The sequence below is a fragment of the Notolepis coatsorum genome, assembly GCF_963971535.1.
Source record: "Notolepis coatsorum genome assembly, chromosome: 17".
NCBI lineage: Eukaryota > Metazoa > Chordata > Actinopteri > Aulopiformes > Paralepididae > Notolepis > Notolepis coatsorum.
This window is the reverse complement of record NC_140181.1, coordinates 10,899,963-10,921,566: the sequence shown is the minus strand read 5'-3', so window position 1 is coordinate 10,921,566 and position 21,604 is coordinate 10,899,963. Positions and strand designations below refer to the sequence as shown.

The 21,604-nt window shown below is 47.5% G+C and overlaps 1 protein-coding gene across 3 annotated transcripts in view; it reads right to left on the bottom strand.

The window, feature by feature from the left end:
• The window catches only part of itih6 (inter-alpha-trypsin inhibitor heavy chain family member 6), an 80,416-nt gene that overhangs the window by 13,181 nt on the left and 45,631 nt on the right, over nt 1-21,604 (bottom strand). For 2 of the 3 annotated variants that reach the window (XM_084334063.1, XM_084334062.1), the window contains exons 1-4: nt 20,816-20,987; nt 19,854-19,970; nt 9,160-9,331; nt 905-3,106 (exon numbers count right to left, since the gene is read on the bottom strand). In XM_084334063.1, coding sequence (XP_084190189.1) covers nt 905-3,106; nt 9,160-9,331; nt 19,854-19,970; nt 20,816-20,983 — 2,659 coding nt within the window. In that variant the 5' untranslated portion in view covers nt 20,984-20,987. Of the gene's footprint in view, nt 1-904; nt 3,107-9,159; nt 9,332-19,853; nt 19,971-20,815; nt 20,994-21,604 lie in introns of those variants that run through there. The other variant, XM_084334064.1, reaches the window with a different exon arrangement.

The following is a 21,604-nucleotide window of genomic DNA, read 5'->3' as shown; positions in this document are numbered from 1 at the left end:
TGAACATTTTGTGACCGAGCCCAGCAGTCCGTGGCACAAGTCTCCCTCCCTCGTTTTTCAGATTATGGAAGTACAGAATGTAAGCTTTCAAATGATGTGTCATACATTGAAAATATTTGAAGAAGAATATTTGATTAATTTGCATCTAGTTAAACCTCAAGTCTCAGAGCAGAGACAAATAGAGAAAATCCTATCTAAAGTTTGGCTGCATTTTGAACACCTTGGCAGTCAGGTACTATAGGTGTCACAAACAACCCTTTTTAAACAAAGGTTTTTACTATTTAGAGACACTATAACTGTTAGCTGTTACAGTAAATATGTTCTTAAACATTCCAACCGTGATAATATGGAAAAATAAACATTTCATACATTTTATCGCAATCTGACTTCCGGACATGAGTCTCTTACCGCTGGGCCCGGTCACGTCTATACTTTTACCAACTAACCTCCAGTTCCGCGTTCGCGTTCTGAGATCTGATTGGCCACTGGCGTTTCTGGTCATGTGACATGTGCGCCAATCGTGTGACGCCTGTTTCTGCACCTATTTCCGCATCGAACAGCCTGCAAACTACCTAACGCCTAGTTTATCACTGGTTAAGCTTATAGGCGACTCTTTCGAAGTTGGTTAAGGTTAGAGTTTGGAATCAGGGCTGGTGTTCTATCGCCCTGCTCTAAAGACAAACTCTAACCTTAACCAACTTCGAAAGAGTGCCTAAGCTTAACCAGTGATAGAAACAGGCGTCACACGATTGGCGCAGATGTCACATGACCAGAAACGCCAGTGGCCAATCAGATCGCAGAACGCGAACGCGGAACTGGAGGTTAGTTGGTAAAAGTATAGACGCGGCCCGGTCACATTTGACAGAGTGCAACTTCAATGACAAAAACAGAGCGGACGACTCACCCAGAAGCCCGGCCGCCTCCCATAGTTTGGGCCCGTCCGTCACGCCGGGCATGGGGACGAAGGTGATGCCGACGAAGGTGGGGATCCTGATGTCCGAGTCTGAGTCTATGCTGTTGTCCTGCAGGGCGGGGGCCAGGGCGGGGGAGGGGGTGGTGGTCCCACCCGGCGTTACGGTGGTGGTATGACTATGAGGTCGCCGGAGGTCGGCGACGGACTCGGTGCCGCCGTTCTCCGTCTCCGGGTAGGGAGTGGTCACCCCGGAGGGAGGGAGGACTGTCGTCGTCGGTACGCCAGGCTGCGGGGTAACAGGTGTCCCAGGCTGCGGCGTGGACTCAGTTCTGACTGAACTGGGTGAAGGCGTGGTGGTGGCAACGGTGGAGGTTTTCACGGTCATGGGTGGGGTTGTTTTCACGGTCGTGGGTGGGTTTGTTTTCACGGTCGTGGGTGGGGTTGTTTTCACGGTCGTGGGTGGGTTTGTTTTCACGGTCGTGGGTGGGGTTGTTTTCACGGTCGTGGGAGGGTTTGTTTTCACGGTCGTGGGTGGGGTTGTTTTCACGGTCGTGGGTGGGTTTGTTTTCACGGTCGTGGGTGGGTTTGTTTTCACGGTCGTGGGTGGGGTTGTTTTCACGGTCGTGGGTGGGTTTGTTCTCACGGTCGTGGGTGGGTTTGTTCTCACGGTCGTGGGTGGGTTTGTTTTCACGGTGTCGGGCTGTGGGGTTGTTTTCACGGTGTCGGGCTGTGGGGTTGTTTTCACGGTGTCGGGCTGTGGGTTTGTTTTCACGGTGTCGGGCTGTGGGGTTGTTTTCACGGTGTCGGGCTGTGGGTTTGTTTTCACGGTGTCGGGCTGTGGGGTGGAGGCTTTCCTAGGGGGACTCGGAGGAGCTGCGGTCTTTAAGGCGTTCAGCAGAGGGGTGGAGATCTTGGCAGCGGGAGGGGAGGCGGAGTCAGTCCTGGGAGGGCTCGGGGACGGAGTGAGCGCTCTACCGGACAGCGGTGCCGCCGCCGGGTTTGTCTTGATGACCGAACCGGGACCGGGAGTCGTCGTGGTGGTTTTCTTGGTGGACGGCGGAGCCACGGTCTTCCCCGACGTAGGCGCCGCTGAGTTCTTCCTGGGCTGCTGCGGGTGGGGGGTGTTCGGGGGAGGGGGGCGTCCCGGCGGCGGTTGAGGGGGCGGGGGCTTAGCAGGGGACGGAGGGGACGGTTTAGTCTTGTTGGGCCTGGGATTAGAAGAAGGTTTGTGCTTCTTGACGCTGACGGGAGCAGCTCTCTTGCTAGTAACTGTCGGGGCCCCTGTTGTCGTGGCGGTGGTGGTGCTGGTGGTGGTGCTGGCCGAGGTCATGGGTTGAACAGTGGTCGTGGTGGGAACAGTGGTCGTGGTCGGAGTCCACTCGTCCGCGTCCGGCTTCACCACCACCAGGGAGGTCAAAGGGGTCACGAAGTTGTACTTGAGCGACAGGTTGGTGGCCTTCTCCGCCAGCAGCCGCTGCGCCGCCGGGTCGCTGGTGTTCAGCTTGGCCAGCAGCAGCTCCTTGATGGTGAAATAAGCCCAGAGGCGACGCACGAAGCTGGAGATGCCCTCGGTGCCCCCGGCGGCGCAGCCCGGCCAATCATCCGCGGCGGCGGTCCCGTTGCTGCCCCCCGCCGCCTTGGAGACCAGCGCGTCGTTCTCCACCTTCACATTCTTCTTGGCGTCGACGGCGGTCAGCGCCACCTTCAGATCCGTGACCCCCGGCTTGACCCTCCCGGTCACCACCAGCTCGGAGCCCTGGAAGTAGTTGGGGAAGAGGGAGCGCGTGATGTCGAACGCCTGGTCGTCCAGGTAGACCAGCTGCACGTCCGACAGCAGGGGGCTGGCCACCTCGTCGTAGAAGCCCGTGAGCTGCAGCGCCGCGTCCGCGTCCTCGTACACCATGCGCGCCACGCCCCGGTTGTCCAGCGCCAGCCGCTTCAGGAGGGGGAAGTCGGCGTCGTCCCCGAAGGCCAGGCCGAACAGGGAGGCGGAGCCCAGCGCCCGCCTGGCGTTGGTGAGGATGATCTCGCCGGCCGTCACCCCGATGGTGGCCTCTCCGTCCGTCAGGAAGATGACCAGGGGCACGCGGCGGGCGGCGGCGTCAGAGGAGGAGTGGCCGGAGGAGCCGGAGGGAAGGGGAGGGGGGCTGACGAGCTGGGCGGCGGAGAGCAGCGCCGCGTTGATGTTGGTCCCTGGAGGCGGGAGAGAAACGGTGGAGGGATGAAGGTGGGAGAGAGACGGTGGAGGGATGAAGGTGGGAGAGAGATGGTGGAGGGATGAAGGTGGGAGAGGAGCGGTGGAGGGATGAAGGTGGGAGAGGAGCGGTGGAGGGATGAAGGTGGGAGAGGAGCGGTGGAGGGATGAAGGTGGGAGAGGAGCGATGGAGGGATGAAGGTGGGAGAGAGACGGTGGAGGGATGAAGGTGGGAGAGGAGCGGTGGAGGGATGAAGGTGGGAGAGAGACGGTGGAGGGATGAAGGCGGGAGAGAGACGGTGGAGGGATGAAGGTGGGAGAGGAGCGGTGGAGGGATGAAGGTGGGAGAGGAGCGATGGAGGGATGAAGGTGGGAGAGAGACGGTGGAGGGATGAAGGTGGGAGAGGAGCGGTGGAGGGATGAAGGTGGGAGAGGAGCGGTGGAGGGATGAAGGTGGGAGAGGAGCGGTGGAGGGATGAAGGTGGGAGAGGAGCGATGGAGGGATGAAGGTGGGAGAGGAGCGATGGAGGGATGAAGGTGGGAGAGGAGCGATGGAGGGATGAAGGTGGGAGAGGAGCAGTGGAGGGATGAAGGCGGGAGAGAAACGGTGGAGGGATGAAGGCGGGAGAGAGTCGGTGGAGGGATGAAGGCGGGAGAGGAGCAGTGGAGGGATGAAGGTGGGAGAGAGACGATGGAGGGATGAAGGTGGGAGAGAGGCGGTGGAGGGATGAAGGCGGGAGAGGAGCGGTGGAGGGATGAAGGTGGGAGAGAGACGGTGGAGGGATGAAGGTGGGAGAGAGACGTGGAGGGATGAAGGTGGGAGAGAGGCGTGGAGGGATGAAGGTGGGAGAGAGACGTGGAGGGATGAAGGTGGGAGAGAGGCGTGGAGGGATGAAGGTGGGAGAGAGACGGTGGAGGGATGAAGGTGGGAGAGGAGCGGTGGAGGGATGAAGGTGGGAGAGGAGCGATGGAGGGATGAAGGTGGGAGAGGAGCGATGGAGGGATGAAGGTGGGAGAGAGACGGTGGAGGGATGAAGGTGGGAGAGGAGCGATGGAGGGATGAAGGTGGGAGAGGAGCGGTGGAGGGATGAAGGCGGGAGAGAAACGGTGGAGGGATGAAGGCGGGAGAGAGACGGTGGAGGGATGAAGGTGGGAGAGAGACGGTGGAGGGATGAAGGTGGGAGAGAGACGGTGGAGGGATGAAGGCGGGAGAGAAACGGTGGAGGGATGAAGGTGGGAGAGAGACGGTGGAGGGATGAAGGTGGGAGAGAGACGGTGGAGGGATGAAGGTGGGAGAGAGACGGTGGAGGGATGAAGGTGGGAGAGAGACGGTGGAGGGATGAAGGCGGGAGAGAAACGGTGGAGGGATGAAGGCGGGAGAGAGACGGTGGAGGGATGAAGGTGGGAGAGAGACGGTGGAGGGATGAAGGTGGGAGAGAGGCGTGGAGGGATGAAGGTGGGAGAGAGACGGTGGAGGGATGAAGGTGGGAGAGGAGCGGTGGAGGGATGAAGGCGGGAGAGAAGCGATGGAGGGATGAAGGTGGGAGAGGAGCGGTGGAGGGATGAAGGTGGGAGAGGAGCGGTGGAGGGATGAAGGCGGGAGAGAGACGGTGGAGGGATGAAGGTGGGAGAGAGACGGTGGAGGGATGAAGGTGGGAGAGAGACGGTGGAGGGATGAAGGTGGGAGAGGAGCGATGGAGGGATGAAGGTGGGAGAGGAGCGATGGAGGGATGAAGGTGGGAGAGGAGCGGTGGAGGGATGAAGGCGGGAGAGAAGCGATGGAGGGATGAAGGCGGGAGAGGAGCGGTGGAGGGATGAAGGTGGGAGAGGAGCGATGGAGGGATGAAGGCGGGAGAGGAGCGATGGAGGGATAAAGGTGGGAGAGGAGCGATGGAGGGATGAAGGCGGGAGAGGAGCGATGGAGGGATGAAGGTGGGAGAGAGACGGTGGAGGGATGAAGGTGGGAGAGGAGCGGTGGAGGGATGAAGGTGGGAGAGAGACGGTGGAGGGATGAAGGTGGGAGAGAGACGGTGGAGGGATGAAGGTGGGAGAGGAGCAGTGGAGGGATGAAGGTGGGAGAGAGACGGTGGAGGGATGAAGGTGGGAGAGGAGCGGTGGAGGGATGAAGGTGGGAGAGAGACGGTGGAGGGATGAAGGTGGGAGAGAGACGGTGGAGGGATGAAGGTGGGAGAGGAGCGGTGGAGGGATGAAGGTGGGAGAGAGACGGTGGAGGGATGAAGGTGGGAGAGAGACGGTGGAGGGATGAAGGTGGGAGAGGAGCGGTGGAGGGATGAAGGTGGGAGAGGAGCGATGGAGGGATGAAGGTGGGAGAGGAGCGGTGGAGGGATGAAGGTGGGAGAGAGACGGTGGAGGGATGAAGGCGGGAGAGGAGCGATGGAGGGATGAAGGCGGGAGAGGAGCGATGGAGGGATGAAGGTGGGAGAGGAGCGGTGGAGGGATGAAGGTGGGAGAGAGACGGTGGAGGGATGAAGGTGGGAGAGAGACGGTGGAGGGATGAAGGTGGGAGAGAGGCGGTGGAGGGATGAAGGTGGGAGAGAGACGGTGGAGGGATGAAGGTGGGAGAGGAGCGATGGAGGGATGAAGGTGGGAGAGGAGCGGTGGAGGGATGAAGGTGGGAGAGAGGCGGTGGAGGGATGAAGGTGGGAGAGGAGCGATGGAGGGATGAAGGTGGGAGAGGAGCGGTGGAGGGATGAAGGTGGGAGAGAGACGGTGGAGGGATGAAGGTGGGAGAGGAGCGATGGAGGGATGAAGGTGGGAGAGAGACGGTGGAGGGATGAAGGTGGGAGAGGAGCGATGGAGGGATGAAGGTGGGAGAGAGACGTGGAGGGATGAAGGTGGGAGAGGAGCGGTGGAGGGATGAAGGTGGGAGAGAGACGGTGGAGGGATGAAGGTGGGAGAGGAGCGATGGAGGGATGAAGGTGGGAGAGGAGCGATGGAGGGATGAAGGTGGGAGAGGAGCGGTGGAGGGATGAAGGTGGGAGAGGAGCGGTGGAGGGATGAAGGTGGGAGAGGAGCGGTGGAGGGATGAAGGTGGGAGAGAGACGGTGGAGGGATGAAGGCGGGAGAGGAGCGATGGAGGGATGAAGGTGGGAGAGAGACGTGGAGGGATGAAGGTGGGAGAGAGACGTGGAGGGATGAAGGTGGGAGAGAGACGTGGAGGGATGAAGGTGGGAGAGGAGCGGTGGAGGGATGAAGGTGGGAGAGGAGCGGTGGAGGGATGAAGGCGGGAGAGGAGCGGTGGAGGGATGAAGGTGGGAGAGGAGCGATGGAGGGATGAAGGTGGGAGAGGAGCGGTGGAGGGATGAAGGTGGGAGAGAGACGGTGGAGGGATGAAGGCGGGAGAGGAGCGATGGAGGGATGAAGGTGGGAGAGGAGCGGTGGAGGGATGAAGGCGGGAGAGAAACGGTGGAGGGATGAAGGCGGGAGAGGAGCGATGGAGGGATGAAGGTGGGAGAGGAGCGGTGGAGGGATGAAGGTGGGAGAGGAGCGGTGGAGGGATGAAGGTGGGAGAGGAGCGGTGGAGGGATGAAGGCGGGAGAGGAGCGGTGGAGGGATGAAGGCGGGAGAGGAGCGATGGAGGGATGAAGGCGGGAGAGGAGCGGTGGAGGGATGAAGGTGGGAGAGGAGCGATGGAGGGATGAAGGTGGGAGAGGAGCGATGGAGGGATGAAGGCGGGAGAGAGACGGTGGAGGGATGAAGGTGGGAGAGGAGCGATGGAGGGATGAAGGTGGGAGAGGAGCGATGGAGGGATGAAGGTGGGAGAGGAGCGATGGAGGGATGAAGGTGGGAGAGGAGCGATGGAGGGATGAAGGCGGGAGAGAGACGGTGGAGGGATGAAGGTGGGAGAGAGACGGTGGAGGGATGAAGGTGGGAGAGAGGCGTGGAGGGATGAAGGTGGGAGAGGAGCGGTGGAGGGATGAAGGTGGGAGAGAGACGGTGGAGGGATGAAGGTGGGAGAGAGGCGGTGGAGGGATGAAGGTGGGAGAGGAGCGATGGAGGGATGAAGGTGGGAGAGGAGCGTGGAGGGATGAAGGTGGGAGAGGAGCGGTGGAGGGATGAAGGTGGGAGAGAGATGGTGGAGGGATGAAGGTGGGAGAGGAGACGATGGAGGGATGAAGGTGGGAGAGAGACGGTGGAGGGATGAAGGCGGGAGAGGAGCGGTGGAGGGATGAAGGCGGGAGAGAAACGGTGGAGGGATGAAGGCGGGAGAGGAGCGATGGAGGGATGAAGGTGGGAGAGGAGCGGTGGAGGGATGAAGGTGGGAGAGGAGCGGTGGAGGGATGAAGGAGGGAGAGGAGCGGTGGAGGGATGAAGGCGGGAGAGGAGCGATGGAGGGATGAAGGCGGGAGAGGAGCGGTGGAGGGATGAAGGTGGGAGAGGAGCGATGGAGGGATGAAGGTGGGAGAGGAGCGATGGAGGGATGAAGGCGGGAGAGAGACGGTGGAGGGATGAAGGTGGGAGAGGAGCGATGGAGGGATGAAGGTGGGAGAGGAGCGATGGAGGGATGAAGGTGGGAGAGGAGCGATGGAGGGATGAAGGTGGGAGAGGAGCGATGGAGGGATGAAGGCGGGAGAGAGACGGTGGAGGGATGAAGGTGGGAGAGAGACGGTGGAGGGATGAAGGTGGGAGAGAGGCGTGGAGGGATGAAGGTGGGAGAGGAGCGGTGGAGGGATGAAGGTGGGAGAGAGACGGTGGAGGGATGAAGGTGGGAGAGAGGCGGTGGAGGGATGAAGGTGGGAGAGGAGCGATGGAGGGATGAAGGTGGGAGAGGAGCGTGGAGGGATGAAGGTGGGAGAGGAGCGGTGGAGGGATGAAGGTGGGAGAGAGATGGTGGAGGGATGAAGGTGGGAGAGGAGACGATGGAGGGATGAAGGTGGGAGAGGAGCGATGGAGGGATGAAGGTGGGAGAGGAGCGATGGAGGGATGAAGGTGGGAGAGGAGCGATGGAGGGATGAAGGTGGGAGAGAGACGATGGAGGGATGAAGGTGGGAGAGGAGCGGTGGAGGGATGAAGGCGGGAGAGGAGCGATGGAGGGATGAAGGTGGGAGAGGAGCGGTGGAGGGATGAAGGTGGGAGAGGAGCGGTGGAGGGATGAAGGTGGGAGAGGAGCGGTGGAGGGATGAAGGAGGGAGAGGAGCGGTGGAGGGATGAAGGTGGGAGAGGAGCGGTGGAGGGATGAAGGTGGGAGAGGAGCGATGGAGGGATGAAGGTGGGAGAGGAGCGATGGAGGGATGAAGGTGGGAGAGGAGTGGTGGAGGGATGAAGGTGGGAGAGGAGCGATGGAGGGATGAAGGTGGGAGAGGAGCAGCTAAAGAGAAAAGGAATGAAGGAACCAGGTTCTCAACTAGAGAGAAAAGGAATGAAGGAACCAGGTCCTCAAGAGAGAAAAGGAATAACAGAACCAGGTCCTCAATGAGCAGATACGGACCACTAGCCTGGCTTAAAACTAGCTAGGCTAGCTGGTTCCTATCTGTTTCCATTCATTTGTGCTAAGCTAGGCTAGCTTGCAGCCCGATAGCTTTTAACTGTTTCGATTGTTGATTTTCTTTGTTTGTTTGTTTATTTTTATCTTGCAAACTTTTACTTTTTTTGTTCTTTTCTGGATCGGTTTTTGGTGATTTTTGATTGTTTGTTTGTTATATTATTAGTATATATTTTGAAAACTTTAACTTTTTTTTAATTTGTTTTTGAATTAGGGGTAGGTTGCTCTATAAGCCTTCGGCTTCAAACCTATCCTTTTCGTTTGTTTATTTGTAAAAAAAAATCGAAAAATTATTTGTTTATGTTTATTTATTTGTATGTGTAAACATTCGAAATAAAATAATTCATTCATTCATTCAACTGAACGCACAGTGGAGAGAGATTGGTGTCTATTGTCTTGTCTGACACTGGAGAAGACGGTAACACACATAATGTTGACGTGTTCCTTGAAGGAAAGTGAATTAAATAGAAAATGGACCATAGAAACACATTAACATTGAATCAAAAAAATAGATGCTGAAAGACGGACAAGGACTCGTTCCAGACTCACATCCCTCAGGGATGATCCTCTTGACAAACTCCTTGGCGTCTCGTACGTTCTGCCTGGTGGCCCGTACTGTGCGTCCCTTCTTCCAGGTGTGGACCTTGTCTGAGAAAGTGATGATGTTGAAATGGTCCCCCTCTCGGAGGTCTCCCAGGATGGTGCCCATGGCCTGCTTGGTCTGGTAAACACATGTCGTACAAATGAACCCTTTCACAGAGGAACCATGTAACGCTGTTTTGAAATTCTTTGGACGACTCATGTATTTTGTGAAGTCAATCCAAATCACTTGGAGCGTAAACCAGAAAGTACTCAACCTCTACCGTCTTTAACTATGAGTGAACACAACATTCTAACTCACCATCTTTAGATAATAAAGTACTCAACCTCTACCGTCTTTAACTATGAGTGAACACAACACTCTAACTCACCATCTTTAGATAATAAAGTACTCAACCTCTACCGCCTTTAACTATGAGTGAACACAACGCTCTAACTCACCATCTTTAGATAATAAAGTACTCAACCTCTACCGCCTTTAACTATGAGTGAACACAACACTCTAACTCACCATCTTTAGATAATAAAGTACTCAACCTCTACCGCCTTTAACTATGAGTGAACACAACGCTCTAACTCACCATCTTTAGATAATAAAGTACTCAACCTCTACTGTCTTTAACTATGAATGAACACAACACTAACTTACCATCTTTAGATAATAAAGTACTCAACCTCTACGGTCTTTAACTATGAATGAACACAACACTCTAACTCACCATCTTTAGATAATAAAGTACTCAACCTCTACTGCCTTTAACTATGAATGAACACAACACTCTAACTCACCATCTTTAGATAATAAAGTACTCAACCTCTACCGCCTTTAACTATGAGTGAACACAACACTCTAACTCACCATCTTTAGATAATAAAGTACTCAACCTCTACTGCCTTTAACTATGAGTGAACACAACACTCTAACTTACCATCTTTAGATAATAAAGTACTCAACCTCTACCGTCTTTAACTATGAATGAACACAACACTCTAACTTACCATCTCTAGATAATAAAGTACTCAACCTCTACCGTCTTTAACTATGAGTGAACACAACACTCTAACTCACCATCTTTAGATAATAAAGTACTCAACCTCTACAGTCTTTAACTATGAGTGAACACAACACTCTAACTCACCATCTTTAGATAATAAAGTACTCAACCTCTACTGTCTTTAACTATGAATGAACACAACACTCTAACTCACCATCTTTAGATAATAAAGTACTCAACCTCTACCGTCTTTAACTATGAATGAACACAACACTCTAACTTACCATCTCTAGATAATAAAGTACTCAACCTCTACAGTCTTTAACTATGAATGAACACACCACTCTAACTCACCATCTTTAGATAATAAAGTACTCAACCTCTACAGTCTTTAACTATGAATGAACACAACACTCTAACTCACCATCTTTAGATAATAAAGTACTCAACCTCTCCTGCCTTTAACTATGAATGAACACAACACTCTAACTTACCATCTTTAGATAATAAAGTACTCAACCTCTCCTGCCTTTAACTATGAATGAACACAACACTCTAACTCACCATCTTTAGATAATAAAGTACTCAACCTCTACGGTCTTTAACTATGAATGAACACAACACTCTAACTTACCATCTTTAGATAATAAAGTACTCAGCCTCTACTGTCTTTAACTATGAATGAACACAACACTCTAACTCACCATCTTTAGATAATAAAGTACTCAACCTCTACGGTCTTTAACTATGAATGAACACAACACTCTAACTCACCATCTTTAGATAATAAAGTACTCAACCTCTATGGTCTTTAACTATGAATGAACACAACACTCTAACTCACCATCTTTAGATAATAAAGTACTCAACCTCTACCGCCTTTAACTATGAATGAACACAACGCTCTAACTCACCATCTTTAGATAATAAAGTACTCAACCTCTACGGTCTTTAACTATGAATGAACACAACGCTCTAACTTACCATCTTTAGATAATAAAGTACTCAACCTCTACCGTCTTTAACTATGAATGAACACAACACTCTAACTTACCATCTTTAGATAATAAAGTACTCAACCTCTACTGTCTTTAACTATGAATGAACACAACATTCTAACTCACCATCTTTAGATAATAAAGTACTCAACCTCTACTGTCTTTAACTATGAATGAACACAACACTCTAACTCACCATCTTTAGATAATAAAGTACTCAACCTCTACGGTCTTTAACTATGAATGAACACAACACTCTAACTCACCATCTTTAGATAATAAAGTACTCAACCTCTACCACCTTTAACTATGAATGAACACAACACTCTAACTCACCATCTTTAGATAATAAAGTACTCAACCTCTACCGTCTTTAACTATGAGTGAACACAACACTCTAACTCACCATCTTTAGATAATAAAGTACTCAACCTCTACCGCCTTTAACTATGAGTGAACACAACGCTCTAACTCACCATCTTTAGATAATAAAGTACTCAACCTCTACCGCCTTTAACTATGAGTGAACACAACACTCTAACTCACCATCTTTAGATAATAAAGTACTCAACCTCTACCGCCTTTAACTATGAGTGAACACAACGCTCTAACTCACCATCTTTAGATAATAAAGTACTCAACCTCTACTGTCTTTAACTATGAATGAACACAACACTAACTTACCATCTTTAGATAATAAAGTACTCAACCTCTACGGTCTTTAACTATGAATGAACACAACACTCTAACTCACCATCTTTAGATAATAAAGTACTCAACCTCTACTGCCTTTAACTATGAATGAACACAACACTCTAACTCACCATCTTTAGATAATAAAGTACTCAACCTCTACCGCCTTTAACTATGAGTGAACACAACACTCTAACTCACCATCTTTAGATAATAAAGTACTCAACCTCTACTGCCTTTAACTATGAGTGAACACAACACTCTAACTTACCATCTTTAGATAATAAAGTACTCAACCTCTACCGTCTTTAACTATGAATGAACACAACACTCTAACTTACCATCTCTAGATAATAAAGTACTCAACCTCTACCGTCTTTAACTATGAGTGAACACAACACTCTAACTCACCATCTTTAGATAATAAAGTACTCAACCTCTACAGTCTTTAACTATGAGTGAACACAACACTCTAACTCACCATCTTTAGATAATAAAGTACTCAACCTCTACTGTCTTTAACTATGAATGAACACAACACTCTAACTCACCATCTTTAGATAATAAAGTACTCAACCTCTACCGTCTTTAACTATGAATGAACACAACACTCTAACTTACCATCTCTAGATAATAAAGTACTCAACCTCTACAGTCTTTAACTATGAATGAACACACCACTCTAACTCACCATCTTTAGATAATAAAGTACTCAACCTCTACAGTCTTTAACTATGAATGAACACAACACTCTAACTCACCATCTTTAGATAATAAAGTACTCAACCTCTCCTGCCTTTAACTATGAATGAACACAACACTCTAACTTACCATCTTTAGATAATAAAGTACTCAACCTCTCCTGCCTTTAACTATGAATGAACACAACACTCTAACTCACCATCTTTAGATAATAAAGTACTCAACCTCTACGGTCTTTAACTATGAATGAACACAACACTCTAACTTACCATCTTTAGATAATAAAGTACTCAGCCTCTACTGTCTTTAACTATGAATGAACACAACACTCTAACTCACCATCTTTAGATAATAAAGTACTCAACCTCTACGGTCTTTAACTATGAATGAACACAACACTCTAACTCACCATCTTTAGATAATAAAGTACTCAACCTCTATGGTCTTTAACTATGAATGAACACAACACTCTAACTCACCATCTTTAGATAATAAAGTACTCAACCTCTACCGCCTTTAACTATGAATGAACACAACGCTCTAACTCACCATCTTTAGATAATAAAGTACTCAACCTCTACGGTCTTTAACTATGAATGAACACAACGCTCTAACTTACCATCTTTAGATAATAAAGTACTCAACCTCTACCGTCTTTAACTATGAATGAACACAACACTCTAACTTACCATCTTTAGATAATAAAGTACTCAACCTCTACTGTCTTTAACTATGAATGAACACAACATTCTAACTCACCATCTTTAGATAATAAAGTACTCAACCTCTACTGTCTTTAACTATGAATGAACACAACACTCTAACTCACCATCTTTAGATAATAAAGTACTCAACCTCTACGGTCTTTAACTATGAATGAACACAACACTCTAACTCACCATCTTTAGATAATAAAGTACTCAACCTCTACCACCTTTAACTATGAATGAACACAACACTCTAACTCACCATCTTTAGATAATAAAGTACTCAACCTCTACGGTCTTTAACTATGAATGAACACAACACTCTAACTCACCATCTTTAGATAATAAAGTACTCAACCTCTACCGCCTTTAACTATGAGTGAACACAACGCTCTAACTCACCATCTTTAGATAATAAAGTACTCAACCTCTACCGCCTTTAACTATGAGTGAACACAACACTCTAACTCACCATCTTTAGATAATAAAGTACTCAACCTCTACCGCCTTTAACTATGAGTGAACACAACGCTCTAACTCACCATCTTTAGATAATAAAGTACTCAACCTCTACTGTCTTTAACTATGAATGAACACAACACTAACTTACCATCTTTAGATAATAAAGTACTCAACCTCTACGGTCTTTAACTATGAATGAACACAACACTCTAACTCACCATCTTTAGATAATAAAGTACTCAACCTCTACTGCCTTTAACTATGAATGAACACAACACTCTAACTCACCATCTTTAGATAATAAAGTACTCAACCTCTACCGCCTTTAACTATGAGTGAACACAACACTCTAACTCACCATCTTTAGATAATAAAGTACTCAACCTCTACTGCCTTTAACTATGAGTGAACACAACACTCTAACTTACCATCTTTAGATAATAAAGTACTCAACCTCTACTGTCTTTAACTATGAATGAACACAACATTCTAACTCACCATCTTTAGATAATAAAGTACTCAACCTCTACTGTCTTTAACTATGAATGAACACAACACTCTAACTCACCATCTTTAGATAATAAAGTACTCAACCTCTACGGTCTTTAACTATGAATGAACACAACACTCTAACTCACCATCTTTAGATAATAAAGTACTCAACCTCTACCACCTTTAACTATGAATGAACACAACACTCTAACTCACCATCTTTAGATAATAAAGTACTCAACCTCTACCGTCTTTAACTATGAGTGAACACAACACTCTAACTCACCATCTTTAGATAATAAAGTACTCAACCTCTACCGCCTTTAACTATGAGTGAACACAACGCTCTAACTCACCATCTTTAGATAATAAAGTACTCAACCTCTACCGCCTTTAACTATGAGTGAACACAACACTCTAACTCACCATCTTTAGATAATAAAGTACTCAACCTCTACCGCCTTTAACTATGAGTGAACACAACGCTCTAACTCACCATCTTTAGATAATAAAGTACTCAACCTCTACTGTCTTTAACTATGAATGAACACAACACTAACTTACCATCTTTAGATAATAAAGTACTCAACCTCTACGGTCTTTAACTATGAATGAACACAACACTCTAACTCACCATCTTTAGATAATAAAGTACTCAACCTCTACTGCCTTTAACTATGAATGAACACAACACTCTAACTCACCATCTTTAGATAATAAAGTACTCAACCTCTACCGCCTTTAACTATGAGTGAACACAACACTCTAACTCACCATCTTTAGATAATAAAGTACTCAACCTCTACTGCCTTTAACTATGAGTGAACACAACACTCTAACTTACCATCTTTAGATAATAAAGTACTCAACCTCTACCGTCTTTAACTATGAATGAACACAACACTCTAACTTACCATCTCTAGATAATAAAGTACTCAACCTCTACCGTCTTTAACTATGAGTGAACACAACACTCTAACTCACCATCTTTAGATAATAAAGTACTCAACCTCTACAGTCTTTAACTATGAGTGAACACAACACTCTAACTCACCATCTTTAGATAATAAAGTACTCAACCTCTACTGTCTTTAACTATGAATGAACACAACACTCTAACTCACCATCTTTAGATAATAAAGTACTCAACCTCTACCGTCTTTAACTATGAATGAACACAACACTCTAACTTACCATCTCTAGATAATAAAGTACTCAACCTCTACAGTCTTTAACTATGAATGAACACACCACTCTAACTCACCATCTTTAGATAATAAAGTACTCAACCTCTACAGTCTTTAACTATGAATGAACACAACACTCTAACTCACCATCTTTAGATAATAAAGTACTCAACCTCTCCTGCCTTTAACTATGAATGAACACAACACTCTAACTTACCATCTTTAGATAATAAAGTACTCAACCTCTCCTGCCTTTAACTATGAATGAACACAACACTCTAACTCACCATCTTTAGATAATAAAGTACTCAACCTCTACGGTCTTTAACTATGAATGAACACAACACTCTAACTTACCATCTTTAGATAATAAAGTACTCAGCCTCTACTGTCTTTAACTATGAATGAACACAACACTCTAACTCACCATCTTTAGATAATAAAGTACTCAACCTCTACGGTCTTTAACTATGAATGAACACAACACTCTAACTCACCATCTTTAGATAATAAAGTACTCAACCTCTATGGTCTTTAACTATGAATGAACACAACACTCTAACTCACCATCTTTAGATAATAAAGTACTCAACCTCTACCGCCTTTAACTATGAATGAACACAACGCTCTAACTCACCATCTTTAGATAATAAAGTACTCAACCTCTACGGTCTTTAACTATGAATGAACACAACGCTCTAACTTACCATCTTTAGATAATAAAGTACTCAACCTCTACCGTCTTTAACTATGAATGAACACAACACTCTAACTTACCATCTTTAGATAATAAAGTACTCAACCTCTACTGTCTTTAACTATGAATGAACACAACATTCTAACTCACCATCTTTAGATAATAAAGTACTCAACCTCTACTGTCTTTAACTATGAATGAACACAACACTCTAACTCACCATCTTTAGATAATAAAGTACTCAACCTCTACGGTCTTTAACTATGAATGAACACAACACTCTAACTCACCATCTTTAGATAATAAAGTACTCAACCTCTACCACCTTTAACTATGAATGAACACAACACTCTAACTCACCATCTTTAGATAATAAAGTACTCAACCTCTACGGTCTTTAACTATGAATGAACACAACACTCTAACTCACCATCTTTAGATAATAAAGTACTCAACCTCTACCGCCTTTAACTATGAGTGAACACAACGCTCTAACTCACCATCTTTAGATAATAAAGTACTCAACCTCTACCGCCTTTAACTATGAGTGAACACAACACTCTAACTCACCATCTTTAGATAATAAAGTACTCAACCTCTACCGCCTTTAACTATGAGTGAACACAACGCTCTAACTCACCATCTTTAGATAATAAAGTACTCAACCTCTACTGTCTTTAACTATGAATGAACACAACACTAACTTACCATCTTTAGATAATAAAGTACTCAACCTCTACGGTCTTTAACTATGAATGAACACAACACTCTAACTCACCATCTTTAGATAATAAAGTACTCAACCTCTACTGCCTTTAACTATGAATGAACACAACACTCTAACTCACCATCTTTAGATAATAAAGTACTCAACCTCTACCGCCTTTAACTATGAGTGAACACAACACTCTAACTCACCATCTTTAGATAATAAAGTACTCAACCTCTACTGCCTTTAACTATGAGTGAACACAACACTCTAACTTACCATCTTTAGATAATAAAGTACTCAACCTCTACCGTCTTTAACTATGAATGAACACAACACTCTAACTTACCATCTCTAGATAATAAAGTACTCAACCTCTACCGTCTTTAACTATGAGTGAACACAACACTCTAACTCACCATCTTTAGATAATAAAGTACTCAACCTCTACAGTCTTTAACTATGAGTGAACACAACACTCTAACTCACCATCTTTAGATAATAAAGTACTCAACCTCTACTGTCTTTAACTATGAATGAACACAACACTCTAACTCACCATCTTTAGATAATAAAGTACTCAACCTCTACCGTCTTTAACTATGAATGAACACAACACTCTAACTTACCATCTCTAGATAATAAAGTACTCAACCTCTACAGTCTTTAACTATGAATGAACACACCACTCTAACTCACCATCTTTAGATAATAAAGTACTCAACCTCTACAGTCTTTAACTATGAATGAACACAACACTCTAACTCACCATCTTTAGATAATAAAGTACTCAACCTCTCCTGCCTTTAACTATGAATGAACACAACACTCTAACTTACCATCTTTAGATAATAAAGTACTCAACCTCTCCTGCCTTTAACTATGAATGAACACAACACTCTAACTCACCATCTTTAGATAATAAAGTACTCAACCTCTACGGTCTTTAACTATGAATGAACACAACACTCTAACTTACCATCTTTAGATAATAAAGTACTCAGCCTCTACTGTCTTTAACTATGAATGAACACAACACTCTAACTCACCATCTTTAGATAATAAAGTACTCAACCTCTACGGTCTTTAACTATGAATGAACACAACACTCTAACTCACCATCTTTAGATAATAAAGTACTCAACCTCTATGGTCTTTAACTATGAATGAACACAACACTCTAACTCACCATCTTTAGATAATAAAGTACTCAACCTCTACCGCCTTTAACTATGAATGAACACAACGCTCTAACTCACCATCTTTAGATAATAAAGTACTCAACCTCTACGGTCTTTAACTATGAATGAACACAACGCTCTAACTTACCATCTTTAGATAATAAAGTACTCAACCTCTACCGTCTTTAACTATGAATGAACACAACACTCTAACTTACCATCTTTAGATAATAAAGTACTCAACCTCTACTGTCTTTAACTATGAATGAACACAACATTCTAACTCACCATCTTTAGATAATAAAGTACTCAACCTCTACTGTCTTTAACTATGAATGAACACAACACTCTAACTCACCATCTTTAGATAATAAAGTACTCAACCTCTACGGTCTTTAACTATGAATGAACACAACACTCTAACTCACCATCTTTAGATAATAAAGTACTCAACCTCTACCACCTTTAACTATGAATGAACACAACACTCTAACTCACCATCTTTAGATAATAAAGTACTCAACCTCTACGGTCTTTAACTATGAATGAACACAACACTCTAACTTACCATCTTTAGATAATAAAGTACTCAACCTCTACGGTCTTTAACTATGAGTGAACACAACACTCTAACTTACCATCTTTAGATAATAAAGTACTCAACCTCTACCGTCTTTAACTATGAGTGAACACAACACTCTAACTCACCATCTTTAGATAATAAAGTACTCAACCTCTACCGTCTTTAACTATGAGTGAACACAACACTCTAACTTACCATCTTTAGATAATAAAGTACTCAACCTCTACCGTCTTTAACTATGAATGAACACAACACTCTAACTCACCATCTTTAGATAATAAAGTACTCAACCTCTACCGCCTTTAACTATGAGTGAACACAACACTCTAACTTACCATCTTTAGATAATAAAGTACTCAACCTCTACGGTCTTTAACTATGAATGAACACAACACTCTAACTTACCATCTTTAGATAATAAAGTACTCAACCTCTACCGCCTTTAACTATGAATGAACACAACACTCCAACTCACCATCTTTTTTTTTTATCCACCTTTTCTCCCATTTTTCTATATTTTCTCCCATCCCAATTTCGTATCATCCAATTCAACCCTCCCCTGTCACGAACGCTGTTTCTTGCCTCCCACAAGCCGGCTGCAATGTGGACTAAGTCATACATAGCACAAGTCCCCTCCGGTACTTGAGGTAACAGCAGTCGCATCTTTTCACCTGCGCAGCTCGATCTCTCAGTGGCGAGGAGTAACGCGTGGGAGGCTCACGCTGCCCCCGACACTTCCTGATTCCACTGCGCAGGCGCACCAACCGACCTGTAGGAGTCGCTGTCCACAACGCCCGATCCCCACCCATCAGTTTCCCACCCCCTAATACGGCCAATGTGTATTAGTACGGACGACCAGCTAAACTGAAAGCAAATGTGGAGCGCTGGGCTCGAACAGGCAAGCCCAGCGTCTCCAGATTTCGTGGCGAGCGCCTTGCCCACTACGCCACGTAGCCGCCCGTTCCAACTCACCATCTTTAGATAATAAAGTACTCAACCTCTACCGCCTTTAACTATGAATGAACACAACACTCTAACTCACCATCTTTAGATAATAAAGTACTCAACCTCTACCGCCTTTAACTATGAATGAACACAACACTCTAACTCACCATCTTTAGATAATAAAGTACTCAACCTCTACTGTCTTTAACTATGAATGAACACAACACTCTAACTTACCATCTTTAGATAATAAAGAGAGAAATATCATAGTGGGTCTCTGCTCCCACTTTACCTGTTTCATCTTAGTGCCAATCATGGATCCGCTGATATCGATGACAAAGATGACGTCTTTGGGGACGACAGGAAGCCCTCGTGGTGCAAAGTAATGTACAAAGTAGCCATCGTACACCTGAGAGAGAGAGAGAGAGAGAGAGAGAGAGAGAGAGAGAGAGAGAGAGAGAGAGAGAGAGAGAGAGAGAGAGAGAGAGAGAGAGAGAGAGAGAGAGAGAGAGAGAGAGAGAGGTGGGATGTTTGGAGAGTGAGAGAGAGAGAGGCAGATGAGGGGAGAGAGAGAGAAGAGGAGGTGGGCAGTTTGGAGAGGGAGAGAGAGAGGGAGGGAGAGAGGGAGGAGAGAGATAGATAGAGAGAGAAACAGAGAGAGAGTGAGGAGGTGGGGCGTTTGAGAGGGAGAGAGAGAGAGAGAGAGAGAGAGAGAGAGAGAGAGAGAGAGAGAGAGAGAGAGAGAGAGAGAAGGTGGGACGTTTGGAGAGTGAGGGAGAGAGAGAGGGAGGGAGAGAGAGGCAGAGGAGGGGAGAGAGAGAGAAAGAGGAGGTGGGCAGTTTGGAGAGGGAGAGAGAGAGGGAGGAGAGAGGGGGAGGGAGGGAGATAGACATAGAGAGAGAGACAGGGATAGAGGGGGGAGGGAGAGAGGGAGGGAGAGAGACAGATAGAGAGAAAAACAGAGAGAGAGAGTGAGGAGGTGGGGGTTTGGAGAGAGAGAGAGAGAGAGGAGGTGGGGGGTTTGGAGAGTGAGGGAGAGAGTGAGGGAGAGAGAGAGAGAGAGAGAGAGAGAGAGAGAGAGAGAGAGAGGAGTGGTGGGGGGGTTTGGAGAGGGAGAGAGGATATCGTTCTTGCAAGTCAGCCTTCCAACCATTGGGAACCAATTTGACACAGTACATACAGTATACAGTTACATGCATTGCCCACACGTGATAATTAGGGGTCTGAAAGGAGAGAGGGGGGGGGGGCGCCGACCTGGATGTCTCCCATGAGGTCCCGGAGCTCCACGTCGTACTGCAGGGTGAAGTCTGCGTTGAGGCCCTTGGGGGAGACGCTGCTCTGCTGCTGCACGGAGGGGCTGTAGCGAACACGGGCACAGCCGGCGCTCTGCTGGACCTGCGTGGAGGCCGGGGGCCAGGGCATCCACCTCGCCCTGCAGGGAGAGAGAGGAGGAGAGGGAGGCTGAGAGAGGAGGAGGAGAGGGAGGCTGAGAGAGGAGGAGGAGAGGGAGGCTGAGAGAGAGGAGGAGAGGAGGCTGAGAGAGAGGAGGAGAGGGAGGCTGAGAGAGGAGGAGGAGAGGGAGGCTGAGAGAGGAGGAGAGGGAGGCTGAGAGAGGAGGAGAGGGAGGCTGAGAGAGAGGAGGAGAGGGAGGCTGAGAGAGGAGAGAGGAGAGGAGGAGAGGGAGGCTGAGAGAGGAGGAGGAGAGGGAGGCTGAGAGAGAGGAGGAGAGGGAGCTGAGAGAGGAGGAGGAAGGGAGGCTGAGAGAGAGGAGGAGAGGGAGGCTGAGAGAGGAGGAGGAGAGGGAGGCTGAGAGAGGAGGAGGAGAGGGAGGCTGAGAGAGGAGGAGGAGAGGAGGCTGAGAGAGGAGAGGAGAGGGAGGCTGAGAGAGGAGGAGAGGAGGCTGAGAGAGGAGGAGGAGAGGGAGGCTGAGAGAGGAGGAGGAGAGGGAGGCTGAGAGAGGAGGAGGAGAGGGAGGCTGAGAGAGAGGAGGAGAGGGAGGCTGAGAGAGGAGGAGGAGAGGGAGAGGAGGAGAGGGAGGCTGAG